This window comes from Nicotiana attenuata, unplaced genomic scaffold (assembly GCF_001879085.1).
Source record: "Nicotiana attenuata strain UT unplaced genomic scaffold, NIATTr2, whole genome shotgun sequence".
In the NCBI taxonomy this organism is placed as follows: domain Eukaryota; kingdom Viridiplantae; phylum Streptophyta; class Magnoliopsida; order Solanales; family Solanaceae; genus Nicotiana; species Nicotiana attenuata.
This window is the reverse complement of record NW_017670591.1, coordinates 424,064-446,184: the sequence shown is the minus strand read 5'-3', so window position 1 is coordinate 446,184 and position 22,121 is coordinate 424,064. Positions and strand designations below refer to the sequence as shown.

The 22,121-nt window shown below is 33.4% G+C and overlaps 3 protein-coding genes across 4 annotated transcripts; 2 read left to right on the top strand and 1 right to left on the bottom strand.

The window, feature by feature from the left end:
* Window positions 1–916: 916 nt before the first annotated feature.
* LOC109241334 (40S ribosomal protein S12-like) lies at window positions 917–3,342 on the top strand. 2 transcript variants are annotated; one of them, XM_019408064.1, is made up of 5 exons: window positions 917–1,016; window positions 1,281–1,331; window positions 2,156–2,453; window positions 2,799–2,864; window positions 2,967–3,342. In XM_019408064.1, the coding sequence occupies exons 2-5, from the start codon at window positions 1,324–1,326 to the stop codon at window positions 3,024–3,026; spliced, it is 432 nt and encodes a 143-aa protein (XP_019263609.1). In that variant the 5' UTR covers window positions 917–1,016; window positions 1,281–1,323; the 3' UTR covers window positions 3,027–3,342. The 2 variants fall into 2 exon arrangements, with proteins under 2 accessions (XP_019263609.1, XP_019263610.1); XM_019408065.1 differs by lacking the exon at window positions 1,281–1,331 and having other exon boundaries at window positions 939–1,016.
* Window positions 3,343–13,875: 10,533 nt separating this feature from the next.
* On the top strand, window positions 13,876–14,250 carry LOC109241328 (uncharacterized mitochondrial protein AtMg00810-like). Its single transcript, XM_019408056.1, has one exon. The coding sequence runs from the start codon at window positions 13,876–13,878 to the stop codon at window positions 14,248–14,250; it is 375 nt and encodes a 124-aa protein (XP_019263601.1).
* Window positions 14,251–15,474: 1,224 nt separating this feature from the next.
* On the bottom strand, window positions 15,475–16,878 carry LOC109241333 (serine/threonine-protein kinase-like protein At5g23170). The gene has a single exon (XM_019408063.1). The coding sequence runs from the start codon at window positions 16,701–16,703 to the stop codon at window positions 15,588–15,590; it is 1,116 nt and encodes a 371-aa protein (XP_019263608.1). The 5' UTR covers window positions 16,704–16,878; the 3' UTR covers window positions 15,475–15,587.
* Between the last annotated feature and the right edge of the window lie 5,243 nt (window positions 16,879–22,121).

The following is a 22,121-nucleotide window of genomic DNA, read 5'->3' as shown; positions in this document are numbered from 1 at the left end:
AAAGGGAGTGGGGTGGGTTGGTGAGGGTGAGAAAGGTTGAGAAGGAGCTTTGGAAAATGTTTTCCCTTCTTTTGATAAGGAAAACATTTTCCTCCAATTGGAGGAAAATGAATTGATAAGAAAAATGTTTTCCAAAACATTTAAGCCAACCAAACATGGGAAAATTGGAAAACATTTTCCAGAAAATGTTTTCCTTCATACCAAACACACCCTAAATCCAAATGAAAATTATGAGATGTATTAAAATATTTACAGAAATTCACACACACACACATAACTATAAAAGGTAAATAAATTTTTTCTCCTTTCTTTCCAGTTATTTTTGTTTAACAGTAAATCAAACTAAAATCAACTATTTTCTTTTTGAACGTCCCTGTACATTAGTAATTGATTCATTGAGCCAAAATTTCACGGTATAGCCAGTTTTCGGACTGGTCAATCAAAAATAGCCAGCGTTTTGCCAAGTCAATAAAAAATAGCCACCGTTTTGCTGCAATAGAGACCGGTCCAGCATAATATACTGGAGTTCGGTGCACTTGTGTATAAACTCCAGCATATTATGCTGGACCGGTATACTTTGCTGGCTCCAGTATAATATACTGGAGACTGGAGCATAATATGATGGAGTTAATATGCTGGAGTTCATACACAAGTGCACCGAACTCTAGTATATCGCTGGACCGGTCTCTATTGCAGCAAAACGGTGGCTATTTTTCATTGATTTGGTAAACGCTGGCTATTTTTGATTGACCAATCCGAAAACTAGCTATACCGTGAAATTTTGGGATTAGTAGTTGTATGTTTTGGGCCGAACTATAGCCCATAGGAGATAACATTTGACAGAAGAGAATCAGAAAAGGGGCAATTTAGTAATTAAGAATGCAACTTTAGGGTTGAAGCTTTGATCCTCTTATATATATATATATATATAAACCTTTTATGCCACTCTTCTCCACTACCGCCCCCTTTGCCATTACTGCAGCTCAAAGCAGATTGCTTCGTCTCTAAATTCTAAGGTCAGAAACCCTTATTCATAAACTGAACTGTTAAGTGTTAACCCATGACTTTGGGCAATTTCAAATCCTACTGTTATTTTGGTTTTTTCTTTTGTCTCTGGGAAATGTTAAAGGATCTTTTTTACTTTATTGTGAAATCAAAATTATTCTTTTGGGGGTGGTTCTATTTTGGATGAGTTGACACGATATATTTAGTATGAGGGTTTATGGAGTCTGTTATTGATTCTATTTACCTGACTGAGTTTCGTGTTCAACTTACAACAGGTTGCTGTGTTTTTTTGGGTTTAACATTTACCAAGAAAGAAATATGTCAGGGTAAGCTTGGTGATTTGTAAGCTTTCTCATTAAATTCAGTTTTTTAAATTCATTATAGTGTTCAAGTTGCTGTCTTTTTTATTTTTAGTAATCTAGACACGTGATAGATTTTGTATGGTTTACTGAATTGCTTGATCCACAATAAGATTAGACTTTGCAAGTTCAATGTTCAAAATTTTCAAATGAACCCAACCATAAGTGTTTCCTGTCTGTAGAATCATGAAACAAATACATTCCCTGGAATTAAACTAATATGTCATTATTTCAAAGGAACCCAACCAGTAGAACCATCCAAAAATTGGCTTTTTTGTTGGTCATTTGAAGCAGAACCAAATACAATTAGCGTATGAGAATTTCTTAATTCTATGTTTCAGGTACCTATCGTATCTCGTAGCCTTTTTATATATATGTTGTTTGTTGTTAGAATTACAAAACCCTAAATTGTCATGGTACTGATGCAGAACTGTCATATAGCAAATGTTTTATCCAATTGGTTGACCACTTTATTTTCATGGAATAATGGACATGTTACTGCATGTAGACAAAGTATCATGAAAAAATGGATTGTCTTAGCTTGCATATAGACATATTTAAGGGGATTTGGATATTTGCTTTGATATTCCAAGCTTTAATGAGAAAGAAAAATGTTATGATGTCAACGTTCTGAATTAGTCGAGTTTGATGTTCTTGTGGCATTGGCTTTAATACCATTATAATGTGACACTGGCTGGTGATTTCTTGCTTTGCCAATCTGGTCTTTGATGTGTGCCTATCTTTATCTTTAGTATAAGGTGTACTCTTACCTGACAGTTGTATATCTGTAGAGAGGATGCTGCTGTTCCTGTTGTCGCTGCCGAGACTCCTGCTCCAGCACTTGGGGAGCCCATGGACATCATGACCGCACTGCAGCTGGTGCTAAGGAAGTCTAAAGCTCATGGAGGACTTGCTCGAGGACTCCATGAAGGTGCAAAGGTGATTGAGAAGCATGCTGCACAGCTTTGTGTGCTAGCTGAGGACTGTGACCAGCCAGATTACGTCAAGCTGGTGAAAGCACTTTGTGCTGATCACAATGTCAGTTTGATTACAGTTCCCAATGCAAAAACTCTTGGCGAGTGGGCTGGTGTAAGTAATTGATCATTGCTCATCTATGGCCCCAGTTAGTATCTCAGTTTTTACTATACATACTTGAGTAGCTGTTTCTGATGTGAAAATGAAATTGGAATGTGCGTCTTTACTAGGTACTCCCATCTTTTAGGAGGTGAAATGTTTTAGGGACTTGTGATAAATAATACTCAGAATGCCATGACTGAAGCCTTAACCTTATGTTGGACTAAGTTATTGTGTTTTCCGCACTTGTATTGGAGTTGACTTCTCTTTGAAGTGTTCTGTAGTTTGCATTTTTGTTGAAGTGTATCATGTAAATCAAAATATAATCACTCATCGACTATGATCTTTCTTCGATGACAGTTATGCAAAATTGATTCTGAAGGGAAAGCAAGGAAGGTTGTTGGTTGTGGCTGTGTTGTCGTGAAGGTACATCCTATATATCCTTTGGCTTTACATGAATAGTTGCTTATAAGTTTCTTAACCGGAATTTATATTCCATCTTAACGAATTTTCTGATTGATCCTGCAGGATTATGGTGAAGAGACTGAGGGTCTCCATATCGTCCAAGAGTACGTGAAGTCTCATTAAATAGAAGGTTGAGATGGAGCTTTAGGGGACCATGAGGCTAGATAAGTCTGATATGGAGCTTTAGGGGAACTATGAAGCTAGAGATTCCATGAGACTATCTTTTTGGCATTTATTTAGAGTTGAATTTTTGAGATTTCAAACAATGTTGCCTTATTATTGTGTTACTTCAAATTTTGTTTTCCCTTCTGGGAAGATCTAATAGTTTGAAACTGCCCTCTAGTTTATAATCTTGTTGCCCTCATCAGCTTAAAAAATATTCATTTCTTAAAAAAACATTAGCTTGGTTTATACTGATATAGGCCATGTTAAGTCTTTACATGCAGTCTCCATGTGCGTGCCTTAAAAAGTTAAGAAAGGAGAGGAGAATTTTTTTAAGCTCTCCATTTTTTGATATCATCATTTTTGTTTAACTCTGCAGGTCGATTGAGTTGTTTTCTGTGCTTCTAGCTTTCTTTCCGGCATATTTTGATAGCTATACATTGGTTTCAACCTAAAAGCTCAACTCAAATTAGAGATACCAAGTACTCCCTCGTGGAGTTTATGCGAACCTATTTCCTTTTTAGTCTGTTCATTTCTAAACTTCGAAACAATTTAGTTTAAACTTTTTATTCTACCTTAACGAGAAGTTTTTATAATCACACAAATATTCTGGATTTCTTTTTGACTTGTTTAGAACCATAAATTCGAAAAGTCTTTCATGTATCTATATATATATATAAAGCTGGGAATAGGAAAGGTGATGTGGCACCCTTCCTATGTCCAGCATTGGTATTTATCTTTTTTGTCAGATTTTTAGCCTTTTATCTTATTTTGCCCTTAAAAATTTGCTGAAAAATAAAGTCACTCCCGTTAAAAAGTTTATTGTATATGCATTCATTTCTCAATTAAATGAGAAAGACGTTAAAGAAAGTGTAGTCTTTCTGTTTTCAAAACTTTTAATTGTCCAATAATGGTTCATTTTCCATAGCCTCTCATTTATCCCTATACTAAATGAAGAAACGGGGTGGTCCTCTTGAATTTTGGCTTTAAATATCGTCAATCCAAACCACTTCTTACTCGAGCACATTATGAGTCTAATGGTAAAAGCTCCATCTATGCAAATAAGGATGGCAAAGAGCTACTAATCATTTCGGGTTTCATCTCCACGCCCTTTTGCATTTAATGGGGGTCTTCATTTTAAATTGAAGAGTTATCATCGCAATATTTTCCGTCCAAATAAAATTTGTCTGCCATTGTAACTATATTCTGAGAGACTTCCCTTGCCGCCATTTTTGTTCTACCACTTCTTTAAAGTGAGAATGAAAATATGAAGAGGAACAGAGAGAGAGAAAGAGAGAGAGGAGATAGAGCATTAGCAAGAACAATGAGTGCAACTCAGAACTTTTTAATTGTGCCAAAAAAATTGGGAATGAGATCGTCAGAGTACAAAGGTGCAGAGGATCAAGTCTATTTTGAATCAATTTGATATGTATTGTCTTCTGATAAGAGTTTATCCATTTTTTCATTTTAAACTTTGCATCACACTTCATTTCCGTACATATTTTCCCCGATAAAAATTTTGTACTTTAATTCGTTGAGTTGTATATTTTTTTTTTTTTTATGTTTATTGAATTTTAATTTATTACCTTCACCTATAATACAATTTAGGAAGGTGTATTGGGGTGATAGTGATAATTTTCAATAGATGAATCCAACATTTATGAGTTGATTATTATTATTATTATTATTATTATTATTATTATTATTATTATTATTATGCGTAGAAGTAACTTCTATTATTANGAGTTTTCTTATTTATATAGTTTCTTTAAGTCTAAAAGTAAGTTGGTTGATATATATATATATATATATATATATATATGTGTGTGTGTGTGTGTGTGTGTGTGCGCGCGCGCGTGTGTGTGTATATATGTATGTTTTATCTTCTTTTGTTTAAATAAAAAAAAAGGTTAAGAAAAGTTAAAAAAAGAAATAAATAAATAAAAAACTAACGAAAAAGAAAGAAAAAAGAGATTACAAAAATCTGATCCAACTTCCCCATTTTTCCCACTTCACCCACGTCTTCTACATCACACACTCACACCCACATCTCCATCTACATATAACCAACCTCATTCTTCTTTATTTAAGAGAAGAACACACACACAAAAAAAGGAGGACATACAGATAAAGGAAAGCAGCCGCACATCATCAGATACACACAAGAGAGGAGAAACGATCTTCATCTTCTTGGAAAAGACCTTTTCAACAACGGACTTCACTCTCTCTCTTTCACGACCAAATCTCAATCTTCATCTTCTTTCTCACTAGAGCAACGGCCATCCCACCCCTTCTGGACCAAAATCAGTCCCAAAGATCACCCCTAAACAATCCAAAAATACCCAGAAACAGTCGAGGTTAGGTGAGGTTTCCGTTCAAACTTCAGCGAGGTTTTTCCGGCGAGTTTTCTGTCTCAGACTAATGTTAGATGATGTTCTTGTTTAGTTTGTAATAACTACTGTCAATGTGCTTACTTTCTTGGAATTCGATAAAGTGGTAATCAAAATTGTGACTTGTGGTGAATGCACAATCTTGCATTGTAATACTGAATTATATTCATTATTTCTTGAAAATGGTTAAACTTCAGTTTCAGTTACGATTCACAAGGATGATTCATTTTAGAAAAATAGGAAAAAGAAGTATCTTCTTTTACCTGTGCATAAGTAAATTATGCAATTTCAGTCATCTTTAGACTACATTATCTATCTATATATATAAAGCTGGGAATAGAAAAGGTGATGTGACACCTTCCTATGTCCAGCATTGGTATTTATCTTTTTTGTCAGATTTTTAGCCTTTTATCTTATTTTGCCCTTAAAAATTTGCTGAAAAATAAAGTCACTCCCGTTAAAAAGTTTACTGTATATGCATTCATTGCTCAATTAAATGAGAATGACGTTAAAGAAAGTGTAGTCTTTCTGTTTTCAAAACTTTTAATTGTCCAATAATGGTTCATTTTCCATAGCTATGCCCTCTCATTTACCCCTATACTAAATGAAGAAACGGGGTGGTCCTCTTGAATTTTGGCTTTAAATATCGTCAATCCAAACCACTTCTTACTCGAGCACATTATGAGTCTAATGGTAAAAGCTCCATCTATGCAAATAAGGATGGCAAAGAGCTACTAATCATTTCGGGTTTTATCTCCACGCCCTTTTGAATTTAATGGGGGTCTTCACTTTAAATTGAAGAGTTATCATCGCAATATTTTCCGTCCAAATAAAATTTGTCTGCCATTTTAACTATATTCTGAGAGACTTCCCTTGCCGCCATTTTTGTTCTACCACTTCTTTAAAGTGAGAATGAAAATATGAAGAGGAACAAAGAGAGAGAAAGAGAGAGAGGTAGATAGAGCATTAGCAAGAACAATGAGTGCAACTCAGAACATTTTAGTTGTGCCAAAAAAATTGGGAATGAGATCGTCAGAGTACGAGTACAAAGGTGCAGAGGATCAAGTCTATTTTGAATCAATTTGATATGTATTGTCTTCTGATAAGAGTTTATCCATTTTTTCATTTTAAACTTTGCATCACACTTCATTTCCGTACATATTTTCCCCGATAAAAATTTTGTACTTTAATTCGTCAAGTTGTATATTTTTTTTATGTTTATTGAATTTTAATTTATTAACTTCACCTATAATACAATTTAGGAAGGTGTATTAGGGTGATAGTGATAATTTTCAATAGATGATCCAACATTTATGAATTGATTATTATTATTATTATTATTATTATTATTATTATTATTATTATTATTATTGCTAGAAGGAACTTCCTATTATTTAGCATTCCCATCTCGGAAACTTTTTCTTCTTTTGGTTTATGCGTCATGGAAATGAGCTTGTGCCTTCAAATAAAGCTTCAACTGACGGGCAATGAAGCCTCAAGATTATTATAGAAAGATGATTATGGGAGTTATTTTGGTTTTTTTTTTTTTGTTTATTCTTTCCGATAATTTTATATGGTTTAGTTTTTGTGTACATAAGCATGAAATCTTTATTTCCTTCTATTTCAATTATATTTAAGAATATATCTTTTATATAAACGCGCAAAGCGCGGACAAATTCACTAGTTTTTTCATAAATTTCGTATCCAATTAAACAAGTTTATTTTGTTAAATGGAATCTAGTTGTTTATTACCTAAAAAAAAGGCTCTCACCATTCTGTAGCCGTTGCTCTTTCCTTTGTCCTTAACTCCTTATCCCCAATTTTTGCCCAATCACTAATGGTTACTTCTGAGTCGATGCATCCCTATCCCCAATATTTGTCCAATCACTAGGTGTTATTTCTGATTCGAAGCACCCCTTTTTCATTCATAAAAAGATTATATTGTTAAAATCAACAAAAAGGCCATCGTGGACCTTAATCCTCATAAATGCGTCTTGTTAATTTTTAATTGTTTATCATTTACTTGTTACGAACAACAAGAATACATCTTCAAGAAAAACAAATAAAGCACTTATCTCATCACCATAACCTTTAAAAAGGCCTAGAAGAAGGGTGACATTTGACAATTTTCTTTAATAAAAGATTGTAAATTGTAGTAGTTTATTTTAATAAAGTGAGATAAGGATGGCGTATTTGTTTTAATGTAGAAAGACTTTTAATATTTTATTCGTCTAGTTGATATTTCTTTACCTCCTTTCCGCTTACAGATCATTTTGTTTATAATCAGGAAGATCACACAAATCTTTCGAATGGATAATTTAATAAATGCTAAAGAATAAAGTGGTTTTCTTTTTAGATAGACTTTAGTGAAATGGAATATAAGAATTTATACATTCTCCCTCAAGTCCTAACTAACAATCAGTTTTCAAGAAAATACATAAAAAAGAAAATTCAAAAATGTTCTTTATGAATTTATGTTTCATTACTACAAATTCTTGAAGGATATAAATTTCCTTCCTTTTTATCGTTAAGTCCCAAATTGAATTCCTTCCTCTTCTTGCATGAACGGAGACTCGACAATACGATAAAACTCGACATTGACACGACTCACGAGCACAATTAATGTTCAAGAAAAATAAGACATTACATGATCGTGATGTATCATATTTAAGTACGACGAAAATTTGTCTAATCAAAACTTTTTAGTGCATTGTAATCAAAAACTAAAACCTAAGAATTCTAAGTGCACACCTTGTATGATATTATTCTCTCCGGTCCATTTTAAGTGATTTTTTAGTCTTTTTTTTGTGGTCTACAATATTTGATTTTTTCAAATATCAAGAAGAAATTAACTTCTTCTTTCCAAAATTATCCTTGGAGTAAAGAGTGTAGGAGTAGTTTATTATATATTCAATGAGCAAATTAAGGTTAATACTATCAATTTTATTGTTAATTAATGCAAAATAAATTCCTTAATATGTATGAAAAGAGCCAAAAGATCACGTCGGAGGGAGTAATTGTTATGTGAGAGCATCTTGAGACAAACAAATCACGTCAATGACTCATTTCTAAAATCACGAAAAGCTAGGACGTCAAGTTAATTAATCTCTTAATAGAAGTAGGGAGTAGGTAAAAATAAGGAAGTACAGCAAACACAAAATTTTCTTTTTGATTTTAATCATTTGGTATTCGGAATTTTTCTTTTTGATTTTAATCATTTGGTATTCGGAATTGGTCGGACTAATATATATTCCCTCTAGTCCACTTTAATGGATCTTTTGGATGTTTTCACAAATTGAAGAATCTACCTTTTAATAATACTCCCTCCGGTCCACTTTAATTGATTTGTTATTTTTTCAATGAACAAATTAACGTTAATACAGGGTCGGCCAGACCCTAAAGCAAGTGAATCACTTGCTTTAGGCCGCAAAAATTTAAGGGTCCCAAAATTACTATTTCTCTATATTTATAGTATATAATTTATATAATTATTTTTTATTATTGATAAAATTATTTCTTTTTTTTCATATTTATATTGTTTAAATAACTTAATTTCTTCCTATAATTAATATATCCAAAATAGTTTTCATTCAATCTTATTTTTCGTTATTACGAAATTATTTTTCTCTGTTCATTAGTTAGTCACGTAATTATATCTAATAATCTAACTTATCATTTATTTTTCTCACATAAATTATACTCCCTCCGTCCCAATTTACATGAAGGTGTTTGACTAGATATGGAGTTCACGAAATAAAGAAAGACTTTTGAAACTTGTGCTCTAAAATAAACCATAGTAACTTGTATGGCTAGAAATCATCTCAATAAGGGTAAGAAAAAAAATTAAAGTTGAATTATTACTGAATTTAGTAGGCGTTTGGACATAAGAATTGTGAAATTCCTAAAAAAAGCAAGAAAAAAAATTCAAGTTGAAAATTATTTAAAAAATTAGAATTGTGTTTGGACATGAATACAATTTGGAGTTATTTTTGAATTTTTATGAGTGCTTTGAAGTGAAAATTTTGAATTACTTTTCTGGAGTTTTTTGTACGTTATGAAACCAAATTCTCATTTTTTTTCATTTCACATTCTCATTTGGTCAAGTCAATTTTGACCAGCTCACATTTTCTCTTGAACCTTCTGTATCTCTCTTCTCTCAATGTTAGGGTTTTCTCTTTATTTGTTCCGCCAAAGCTAATCTCTGTACCAAGTTAACATGGTATCAGAGCAGGGATTTAGATTCCTCTCGTCCTGAGCTCTCTTCCGATAGTACCCTTGCCGGGAGTTTTTCTCGCTTTGCCTTTGGTTGAAGTCGGAGGTAGTTGAAGCAGTACTGTGTTCTTTCACTGGAGAAATTTGGGACTTTTCAGCTTTGATCCTTGTTTGAGGTATATCTTCTCTGAATTTTTGGTTTTGATGAAGGTGTTGTTACATTTGGGAGAAAAAATCATGTCTAGGGTTTGCGATTAGACGAGACCTTACTTCTTCGGGTTTTCAGAAGAAGGCTGGTATATTCTCACCTATTTGCATGTATTGATTTTCTGTTGATTGCAAAGAAGAAGGCTGGTATATTCTCACCTATCTGCATGTATTGATTCTCTGTTGATTGCAAATTCGCTTTACCTCTGTTTGTTATCAGTCGACTTTTATCTCTAATATTGTGAACTCGTTCTGATGGGTAGTATATTGAATAATGATGATGTGTCTCCGACTTCTGATGGTTTTGTTCCTTTTTCACTCGATCCATCTCACCCTCTCTATATTCACCAGTCTGATAACCCTGGTAGTCAATTGGTGTCTGTGCCACTCAATGGGCCTGAGTTTGTACTTTGGAGAAGTAGTATGGTCACTTCTCTCTCTGCAAAGAATAAATTAGGGTTAGTAGATGGTAGAGTCTCTCAGCCCACATCAGATTCCCCTTACTATGCGTATTGGGAAAGATGCAATGACATAGTCAAGGCCTGGATAACAAATTCAGTATCTAGAGAGATTGCTACCAGTGTGATGTGTTTTAGGACTGCCAAGGATGTCTGGAAAGACACCAATGATAGGTTTGGACAGTCAAATGGGTCTAAGTACATCCAACTTCAAAGGGAAATTCATTCTACTACTCAGGGGTTCTTCTGACATAGCATCTTACTTTACAAAGATGAGAAGCCTCTGGGATGAGCTACATTCCTCATATGTAGAAGCCGTATGCTCTTGTGGTGCCTTGCCCAAATTCATAGAAGATCCACAATTATTTCAGTTTCTAAATGGTTTAAATGAGTCCTATTCAACTGTAAAAAGTGCTATTATGATGATGAACCCTCTTCCACCGATGAGCAAGGCTTATTCTCTTCTTCAACATGATGAAAGTCAAAGGGAAGCTCATTCTTGTGTCCGAAGTCTTTCTGGAGATACATCCTCATTCCTAGTTTCTACTGGATCATCAAATGGGAACAGAACTTTCAGTCAAAAGGTGAATTTTGAATCTAGGAGGTCTACACAAATGTTTCTCGCAAATATTGCAAGAAACCTGGACACACTGTGGACAAATGTTACAGGCTCCATGGATTTCCTTCAAACTTCAAGTTCATAAAGAACAAGAAGTTTGCTTCATGTGTCCAAATTCTACACCTTTGCATGTTGTTCCAACTACATAGTTTCCTAAGTCATCAGCTCATGATTTTACTAAAGAGCAGTACAAACATCTCCTAGCTCTATTTCAGCAGGCTCAACTATCTTCTGTGAACTCTTGATGATTCTACTGTGGACAATACTGCATTTGCCCATTTTGTAGGTTTGTTTAGTAGTTATGCTGTAAGTTCTGTGGATTCTCATGTATGTGCTTCATCACAGTTAAAAGTAAATCCTTGGATATTAGATACAGGTGCAACTAACCATATGACTCCACATAAATACTCACTTTTTAATGTAAAACCTTTACCTAAACCATTCCTTGTCACTTTGCCAAATGGATATAAAGCCAAAGTAGTTTCCACTGGATCTTTACATCATAGTCTTACTTCATGTCCTCCTTGTTCCTTCCTTTCAATTTAATCTGATTTCTGTACACCAACTCATCTGTCAATTAGATAGTTCAGCTTTATTTACCAAATCAATTTGTTCTTTACATGGCCCTTCTCTGAAGAGGTCACTGGAAATTTGTAAGGCTGCAGGAAGGCTGTACTACCTATATTCAGATGCTGATCTTTTTCTTGTTACTTCCACTTCCATGTCTGCTTCTCATTCATCTGTTAGTTTACCTGTTTCTGTTCCTTCTGTAACACTAGTTCTGTAGTAAATCATGTTGTTGATGTTGTCTCTTGTAATCACATATCTACCTCCAATAAAGTGGATTTGTCTTGGCATCAACGTTTGGGGCATATGCCTTTCCACAAAATGAAGTCCGTTACATATTTGTCTGACAAAATATCACCTAAACAATCTTTCTTGTGTTCTATTTGTCCAATGGCTAGACAACAAAGACTGCCTTTTCCTAAAAGTGTTATACATTCTAATGTCCCACTTCAATTAATCCATATTGATATTTGGGGTCCTTATAACACTAAAACTTACAATGGGTTCAGATATTACTTGACCATAGTAGATGACTATATATAAATGGCTATTTGGACTCACCTTCTTTCTTGTAAAAAATGCACTTTCCATCATTAAGGCTTTTACAGCCATGGTCAAAGTGCATTTTAAATCCCCTATTAAAACTTTTAGGCCAGACAATGCTCTTGAATTTGGGGGCAGTTCCAAAGGAACTCAACTCTTTAATAGTGAAGGCATTTTACACCAAACTACCATTCCACACACTCCTCAACAGAATGGAGTTGTTGAAAGAATATACAAACGTCTACTTGAGGTGTCCAGAGCTCTTCTTTTCCAATCTAACCTTCCTCCCAAATATTGGGGTGATTGTGTACTAACTGCAACTTACCTCATCAACAAAATGCTTTCATCTGTCATTCAGAACCTTTCACCCTATGAAAAATTACATGGAATTCCTCCATCCTATGAACACCTCAGGTCCTTTGGGTGCCTATGGTTTGCCACCTCTCCCAAACTAGGGAGAGATAAGTTTCAGTCTAGGGCCATACCCTCTATTTTTTTGGGTTATCCCTGTGGCAAAAAAGGCTATAAGCTTCTTAACATTTCCACTCACTCTATTTTCTTCTCTAGGGATGTTGTTTTCCATGAACATGTGTTTCCCTACAAGTCTGATTCCTCTCCTATTCTGTTTTCTCTGCCTACTCCTGATTCTGTAGATGTCCTGCCTACTCCTGTTTCTCATACTCATGGGAGTGACCCTTCTCCTTCTACCAACTCCAATCTACCTCATAGTTTTCCTACCCCTTATTTCCCTTCCTTTCATCATTCTCCAGTCTCTCTGCCTGCTCCTTCCTCTTCTCCATCTTCCTCCTCATCTGCTCCTTCAACTACCCATCCTTTTATTCTTCTAAGGAGATCTTCTAGACCAGTCATACAGCCTGTTCACCTTAAAGATTATGTGTGTTCATCTGTACTCTCACCTGCATTTACACCATCTACCAAGGTATCTTCTGTTGATTTACACATGCATGAGCCTCAGTTTTGCCAGCAGGCTGTTTTCAATCCTGCTTGGCAAGAGGCTATGCTAGAAATTTCAAGCCCTTGAGGCAAATTAGACATGGGAGATAGTACCTCTTCCTCCTCACAAAAAGGCTATTCCTTGTAAATTGGTGTATAAAATTAAGCAAAAAGCTGATGGATCTATTGAAAGGTACAAAGCAAGATTAGTTATAAGGGATGATTTTCTACATGAGGGTATTGACTTTACAGAAACCTTTTCACCTGTTGTTAAGCTCACCACTATCAAATGCTTACTAACTCTGGCTGCCAAGAATAAGTGGACTGTTTTTCAGCTTGATGTTAATATTGCATTTTTGCATGGTGATCTCCATGATAAGGTCTACATGAAGGTACTCCCTGGTCTTGATATCTCAGGTTCTTCTTCTTCCTCTTCTCCTCTGGTTTGCAAACTCAAGAAGTCCCTTTATGGCCTTAGGCAAGCCTCCAGACAGTGGTTTTCTAAACTGTCTGAAGCTTTGCTCTCCAAAGGCTACATTTCAAGTCTCAATGACTACTCCTTATTCACCAAATCTACTTCTGATTCTCTGGTTGTGTTGGCTGTGTATGTTGATGATATTCTGTTAGCTGGAAATGATTCATCTGAAATGCAGTCCTTGAAGTCTTATTTGGCTGCCACTTTTAAGATCAAAGATTTGGGTTCAGTGCATTACTTTCTGGGGTTGGAGATCTCTCTTCATCCTTAAGGATACATTATTAGTCAACAAAAATTTACTTCTGATCTTCTCTCTGAGTTCAATTACCAATATTTTTCTTCTGTTTTGACCCCCTTGGATCCTTCTGTCAAGTTCACTAAGGACATGGGGGAGCCTATCTCTGATCCTAGCTTATATAGACGATTGGTTGGGAAGCTGAATTTTTTGCAAAACACCAGACCTGATATATCTTTTTCCGTACAACATTTGAGTCAATTTCTACAAAAGCCTCAAGTTCCTCATATGATGGCTGCTTTGCATGTCCTTCGATATCTCATAAATGATCCTGCTCATAGTGTTCTCCACTCTAGTTCTTTAGATTTTTCACTTCTTGCATACTATGATTCTGATTGTGCTTCTTGTGTGGTGTCTTGCAAATCTGTTAGTGGATATTATATTTCTCTTGGTGGCAGCCCTGTTTCTTGGAAGAGTAAAAAGCAACCTACCATTTCTCTCTCATCTGCTGAGGCTGAATATTAGGCCCTTTGAAAAATAGCTGCTAAAATTTCTTGGCTAGTTAGGCTTTTGGGTGATCTTGGTTTGCGCATCACCAGCCCAGTTTCTGTGTTTTGTGACTCACAGGCTGCTTTACACATGGCTAAGAATCCTATCTTCCACGAGCGTACGAAGCATATTGAGATTGATTGCCACTATATCCACCAATGTTTGTCTTCTGGTTTGATTTCTCTTCATTATGTTTCTTACTCGGATCAGTTGGCTGATATTATGACCAAAGCTCTCACTGGGCAGCCTCATCATGAGCTTCTTTCCAAGCTTGGTGTGATATCACCCTCAAGCTTGGGGGGGGGGGGGGGTGGTGTTAACCAGAATGTGACTCCAGCCCAATCCAACAAAGGAAAGCAGCTAGCTCACTAGTGTTACTGTAGAGACCCGACCCACTTATACTTTTACTTGTATTGTACATTTCTTACTTGTATTTTTATTTTCATATACCTGTAAATATAAAAGAATAATATCTGGGTAGTGAATTAGTTTTTTTGGTCAATAGTCATTTTGACCAGCTCATATTTTCTCTCGAACCTTCTGTATCTCTCTTCTCTCTTCTCTCAATATTAGGATTTTCTCTTCATTTGTTCTGCGATAGCTAATCTCTGTACCAAGTTAACAATTTTTGATAACGCGAGTTGCATAGTCAGACAACAAACATTCCGGTCAAACATTATCTCCAACGCAAATGTTGGAGAAGTCTTACGTATTTGACACAAGAATTTCCCAATAAAAAGCCATTGATAGAAGTGTAACATCACAAAGGAATGACACGGCATTTATAGAAAAACACACAAAATAATAGATTACAATATCTTTGATATATTCCCACTAATTCTACCTACTTTTGGGAATCTTGTGTTTGGAAATAATGCATGCGCCTAAAAGCTGATCCAACTTCGACATTTCCTTTTCTATAGTACTACGTGATTGGTAACCTCATCATTGACCCACTCCGAGTTTCTCCACTCAACCGAGTCATCCCCTTTCATTGACTCAGTACGGGTTTGGATCAAAATGGAATTCCTAAAAAGTAGGATCGGAGTTTTAGACTTATTCTGCTTCGATAAAAGCAATGTAACCGTAACTACGATAATCCTCGCCATCAATCATTCTTCTACTCTGAGGTAGATGTTGCATTATTTTAACAACTAACGTTCAAGTGAAATCAACTAAGTTTAACACAAAACATGAATATTGTGTAAAATTAGTAAATCTTATAACAAACATTAAACGTACAATGGATTCAACAACACAAGAACTTAAAAGATTGAATCCATCAAATTAATATTCAAGATCCGCCTCTGCACCTACTGCATGGCTTTATCTGCCAATATCTCCCTAATCAACAACTTCCCTCTTGACATATCCATTTCTACCTTCCCTTCATGTTGTGCACAAGTCTTGGTAACTGTTGTAGTAGTGATATTCCAATCTTTTCTGCATCTTTTTCGTTTCCTTTTCAAAAGTGTAAGGCTACGTAATATATTCCACAAAGGATATTTAGTTGGCTCTATTATCACATTCTCCATTTCCATCACAATTTCTTGGATTGAAGGTCGAGTTATTTTCTTTGTAGAAACACAACGTGTAGCAATGCGTAACATGTTCTTTATCGTGCCTTCCATATACCATGGCACATGCATTCTTTTGTCACATATTTCCAAATCACGTCCCTCTTTAATCAATGTTGTTGCCCAATCAACTATAGAAACTGGTGATTTTGAGACATCGATCACTTTTCTTGAAGACATAATCTCAAGAAGCAATACTCCAAAACTAAATATATCATTTTTCGTGCTTAATTTGCTTGGTTTGGTGTAACTAGGATCTAAGTATCCGATCGTGCCAGCAGGTCGAGTCACCGAGTTGGAACGATGACTCGGCGAGTTGGTATCGTCATCTTCGCAATCATTTTTCAACCTTAGGGCAAGTCCAAGATCAGCTAACTTTGCATTCCAATTTGAATCAAACAAAACATTAGTAGATTTAATATCTCTATGAACAATTGAAGGCTTAGTTTGGTGAAGAAATTGGATTGCTTTAGCTAATTGAATTGCCACTTGGATACGTTTAGGCCAAGTAGGAGGGACAATTTTTGCATGTAGCATTTCATGTAGAGTGCCATTTGGCAAGTATTCGATTATGAGAAAAGTTTCATTCTTGACCGAGTTATTATTACTCGTTCCAAGAAAATTAACGATGAAAGAGTTTTCGGACAAAGACGATAAAATACTTACTTCATTTTCTAGTTTGGAGTAGTCTTGAATTTTTTGAAGTCCCAATGATTGTTTCTTTATGGCTATGATTTTACCATCTTCTAGGATGCCTTTGTATACACATCCATGGCTTCCTTTACCAATGAGTCTTGATTTTGAGAAGTTTTCTGTGGCTTTTTCAAGCTTTTCATACTCTAATACCTTCATTATTTTCTCTCCCAAATACCCTTTTTTCTCTCCTAAATCTTCTGCTGCTTCCTCTTGTTTGACAAGAAGATGTAAAACAAATTAGAAAGTTTGGTTGTTGGAAACCATATTTTGGTTATTATGAAATGAGCATTCTTTCTGTTGTGACTTTGGAGGTTTAATATATAGAAAACAAGGGAATATTTATAGCTTACACCTTAGGCAGCTAATAATTTTTGTTAGTTTATTTGAGTTTGCTTTTATTTATTGTTATTCTAAATTCAGTAATACAAAACACGTAAATGTATCTGCAATTACTATGGACTTATGGAATCGTAATGTTTGTTTCTTAAAATAACCAAATCTACTGAATTTAAGTTTTATACATTGACAATGTTATAAAAAATTCTTAAGTACATTGTAATTTAACCGGTCCTAATAGATCGCGATTATTCACCACCTTTCTAGATTAACTACACATTTTTAGAGTAACCTCTTACTTTAGCCGAATTTTTAGAAACTAATTGTAGAAATACTTTTCAATTAATGGACAAAACTTATTAAGTCAGACCTCTCTATAACAGTCATACTCTATAACAACACTTCATTATAATGATCAAGTTTTCTTTGGAACCAACTTGTCGTACTATGTTATAATATATGTTTTATATAATAACACTTCAATATAGCAGTCAGAAAATATCAGAATAAACAAGGTTAGTATAGAGAGAGTTGACTGCACTATATTTTATAGCTTGAGAGATGTAAGGAAATAAACCTAATAGCTGATGAAACATTCTCTTCTCATTCATGTTAAGTTTACAAAATTGCATTTTAGCAAACCTAATTATTGAAAGTCGTGGTACATAAATAAGAAGAAAGATACTACTAGTACAATTCCAACTAGAGAAATAAGATTATTTGGCTTTTTTTTCAGTGGTGGGGTTAATAAAAAAAATAAACTAAGGAGCAGAAAAGAAAAAGTGAAGGAATTGGGCAGAACAAAAGGCAAAGGTACTCCATAAGAGAGTGGTAAAATTAGCTGGTTCTTGGCCCCTGCTCTCCTTTACTGCCTTTTTCATACTTTTTTGTGTACCAAATGGGCCAGTGAAAATTTTCTGGGGATCTAAAAAAGATTCTCATTTTATGGAATTATTAGGTCTTAATATGCTTATATCACTTTTGTAAAAGCTGAAGAAACCTTTTTCATATTTTATTTCATTGTCTCGGGCTGTCACTTCCTTTTTTAGCTTTTTGAACTTTAGAAAATCCATTCTCATTTTACTCCTGGCAGAGTTCTGGTCACAGATACAGTAACCCATTAACAGGTTGTTTGGATGGTTGTTACAAATCGTTCCATATTGTATTGTATTGTTTGATGAATACAATGTTTTCATAGATTATATCGTTTGAGGTCGTTTCATAATATCACGCACCAGCAATATGAAGAATAAACTTGCAATAGTATAAATAAAAATTATGATACGGGGTAAAATTGTTATATGAAAATATATGATAAATGATAAAATAAAATTATTTAATTATAATGAAGGGTGAGATTGAGAGAAAAAGACAAGGTAACGACACGACCACGCCAAATCGGTCGTTACATAAAGTGACACATTTCGTCGTTATGTAACGATGGATTTAACAATACAATACAATAAAATTTAAGTAACAATCAACACAAATATCGTATTTAAAGTAACAATAGAATACGGTACAATAGATAATAACCATGCAAACAAGCTGTAAAAAATAATTCTTACGAAATGTTCTGATTCTCGTATATCAAAACTTCATTATTTTTATTAGATGAAAGGAGTAATTTTGTTTTCCAACCTTTAAATGTCATTAATTTTTACTATCAACCAATAGTTTAAGAAATTATTTTCCATTATCTCTAGTTTTATTTGTTTTGAATACGTTTAGAAATAGGTGAGCCGAAATTCTATTGGAAACAATATTATTTAAGCAAAACTTCTACCCCAAAGTGTGTCAAGCAATTTCTACATTCGGTGGATAGAAATTAAATTATTCTTTAAAATACAAACAAAAATAGGCAAAAACTTTTAAACTCATCTTACAAACAGTTAAGTATAGTATTTAGTTAAAACTTCACTTACAATATTTTTTTTTCCAAGCATCCAGAATATCGTCGGCTATTTATAAAAAGATCCCAATGACGAATAATTTGATTCGTACAACAAAGGCACATATAGAGAGTAAAATGCTGCCTGCCGAAGGAAAACTCTATTTTCGTGGTCGGCCCAACTTAAGATCGTGGATGTACTGGATTTTGACCCAAAATTTCTACTGGCAATAGGAAGCAGTGAGCCCATATTTAGAAAAGGGGTTTCGGCATGGTATAACAACATATCCATATAATTGACAGAAGATAGTCCTAGTTATAGATATTGGCATCAAATAGTCAATAAATGTATATCACAATAATAATATATATATCACAACTTTGTTTTTCTTTTTTGTATCTATCAACATGTATATTAAAATTTTATTTTCATTCCTTGTATATAAATAATATTATTCTTTGTATATCAATAAATATAAAATTATATATATAGTTATTGCTACCTTTATATATTACAATAAAAATATTGTATTATTTGTATAGCACATCGGACATGTGTATACTAAAATAGATATCATAAGTTTACTTTTCTTCTTATGTATATCAAAAATTAATTTTCGTTGTATACCATAAAGTTATTTACACCCACAATTATATTTATTATTTTTATATTTTAGAACTTGGTTAAACATTCTATATCAAAAACTTATTTTTCTTTTTTGATCAATAATTAATAATTATATCATTTGTATATCACAGTGTATAACATAACAATAATGTGTATATCAAAAACATTTATTAAAATTTTATTTTCCTTCTTTGTATAACACATTTCAGATTGAAAACTCAAGTTCAAGACGATTTCAATGTGTATTCCCTATTGCAACCGTGTATATCTATATGTACTTTAGTAATATCTCATGTATATTATGTGTATCTGTATATACCCATGAAAATTTGTGTTATATATACGATATACAATGTGATACACACGAGTGTCCATAAAAAAATTGTGTTGTATACATAATATACAGAGTGATATACACAGGCGTCCTTAAAAACTTGTGTGTGATATACACTGATGTACACATATACAACTTGATATACACATGTCGTATTTGAATTTTTAGGTCTGATCTTTTACCTGTAATCAGTCTAAATCATTTCTAATCTTGCTCAAATTTTGTATATAGCCTCGTTAAGGTATTTTCAACCAATTTCAATCACACCCACTCATTTAATCCAAACAAAAAAAAGGAAGAGAGAAGAAAAATAAAGTTGAAATATATTTTTTCTCTATTAATTTTTGCTAATATTGCTCAAATTTTGTATGTAGCCTCGTTTAGGTATTTTTAACCAATTTCAATCACATCCACTCATTCAATCCAACCAAAAAAAAGAGAGAAGAAAAATAAAGTTGAAATATTTTTTCTCTCTTAGTTTTTGCTTCTGATTTTCTCTGATGTGAGATCAACCTTACCTTTTCATCCCACTGATTTTTTTTGCATAATTTGCAAGATTTTTTGCTAAACAATGAGAGCAAAAGAGAAGAGATAGAAGAAGAAATACAAGGAGAGAAAGGGGGAGGGAAGCCAAAATAAGCGTGCAGTTTTTTTTTAGAGAGAATATAAAGGAGAGTAGTTTTTTTAAGATATGGCTATATAATGCCAATTGTTTGGGGCTATCTTTGCCAAACCTAATATAAGGCTAAAAACTACAGATTTCTGTTATGTGTTGTTATAGGATGCCAATTTTTCAATAGAAATTGGCAATTTTTAGCCTTATATTAGGTTTGGCAAAGATAGCCCCAAACAATTAGCATTATATAGCCGAATCTTAGATAAACTACTCTCTTTTATATCCTCTCTAAAAAAAAACTACACACTTATTTTGACTTTCCTCCCACTTTCTCTCCTTGTATTTCTTCTTCTTCTATCTATTCTCTTTTTCTCTCTAGTTTAGCAAAAATTCTTGCAAATTATGCCAAAAAATTTAGTGGGATGAAAATGTAAGGTTGATCTCACATCAAAGAAAATCAGAAGCAAAAACTAAGAGAGAAAAAATATATTTCAACTTTATTTTTCTTCTCTCTCTCCTTTTTCTTTTTTTGGTTGGAGTGAATGAGTGGCTGTGATTGAAATTGGTTGAAAATACCTAAACGAGGCTATATACAAAATTTGAGCATGATTAGCAAAAACTAAGAGAGAAAAAATATATTTCAACTTTGTTTTTCTTCTCTCTTCCTTTTTTTGGTTGGATTGAATGAGTGGGTGTGATTGGAATTGGTTGAAAATATTTAAATGAGGCTATATACAAAATTTGAGCAAGATTAGAAGTGATTTAGACTGGTTTCAGGTAAAAAAATCAGACCTAAAAATCCAACTACAACATGTGTATATCACGTTGTACATCGTGTACATCAGTATATATCACACACAAGTTTTAAGGACGTCTGTGTATATCACTTTGGATATCGTGTTACAACACAATTTTTTGTATAGACGCTGTGTATATCACATTGTACATCGTATATATAACACAAATTTTCATGGATATGCACAGATACACATAATATACATGAGATATCACTGATGTACATATAGATATACACGGGTTACAATAGAGGATACATATGTGGAGTTGTCTTGAACTTCAGTTTTCAATATGAAATGTGTTATACAAAGAAGAAAAATAAAATTTTAATAAATTTTTTTGATATACACACTATTATTATGTTATACACTGTGATATAAAAATAATAATATTATTAATTATTGATCAAGAAAGGAAAATAAATTTTTGATATAGCATGTTTAAACAAGTTCTAAAATATAAAAATAATAAATATAATTGTGGGAGTAAATAATATTTTGGTATACAAAGAAAATTAATTTTTGATATACACAAAGAAGAAAAATAACTTATGATATCTATTTTGATAGACACATGTCCGACGTGCTATACACTGTGATATACAAATAATACAATATTTTTATTGTGGCATACATTGATATAAAGGCAGCAATAACTATATATATAATTTTATATTATTGATATACAATGAATAATATTATTTATGTAGAAAGAATGAAAATAAAAAGTTTAATATACATGTTGATATAGATAAAGAAGAAAAAAAAAGTTGTGATATACGTATTATTATTGTGATATATATTTATTGGCTATTTGATGTCAATATCTATAACTAAAGCTATTTTCTGCCAATTATATAGGTATGTTGTTATACCATGCCGAAACCTCATTTGTTTATCTCCTTGTTACAAGACCAGAGCGATGGCACTAATAAAAGCCCAGTACTCAACAAACCAAGGGGGAAGTGCACGGCT

Coding starts and splice junctions, on each gene's coding strand:
- LOC109241328 (XM_019408056.1), top strand. CDS start 13,876: ATGGGGGAGCCTATCTCTGATCCTAGCTTATATAGACGATTGGTTGGG.
- LOC109241334 (XM_019408064.1), top strand. Junction 2,454..2,798: donor CTCTTGGCGAGTGGGCTGGT/GTAAGTAATTGA, acceptor CTTCGATGACAG/TTATGCAAAATTGATTCTGA. Junction 2,865..2,966: donor GTGGCTGTGTTGTCGTGAAG/GTACATCCTATA, acceptor TTGATCCTGCAG/GATTATGGTGAAGAGACTGA.
- LOC109241333 (XM_019408063.1), bottom strand. CDS start 16,703: ATGAAGGTATTAGAGTATGAAAAGCTTGAAAAAGCCACAGAAAACTTC.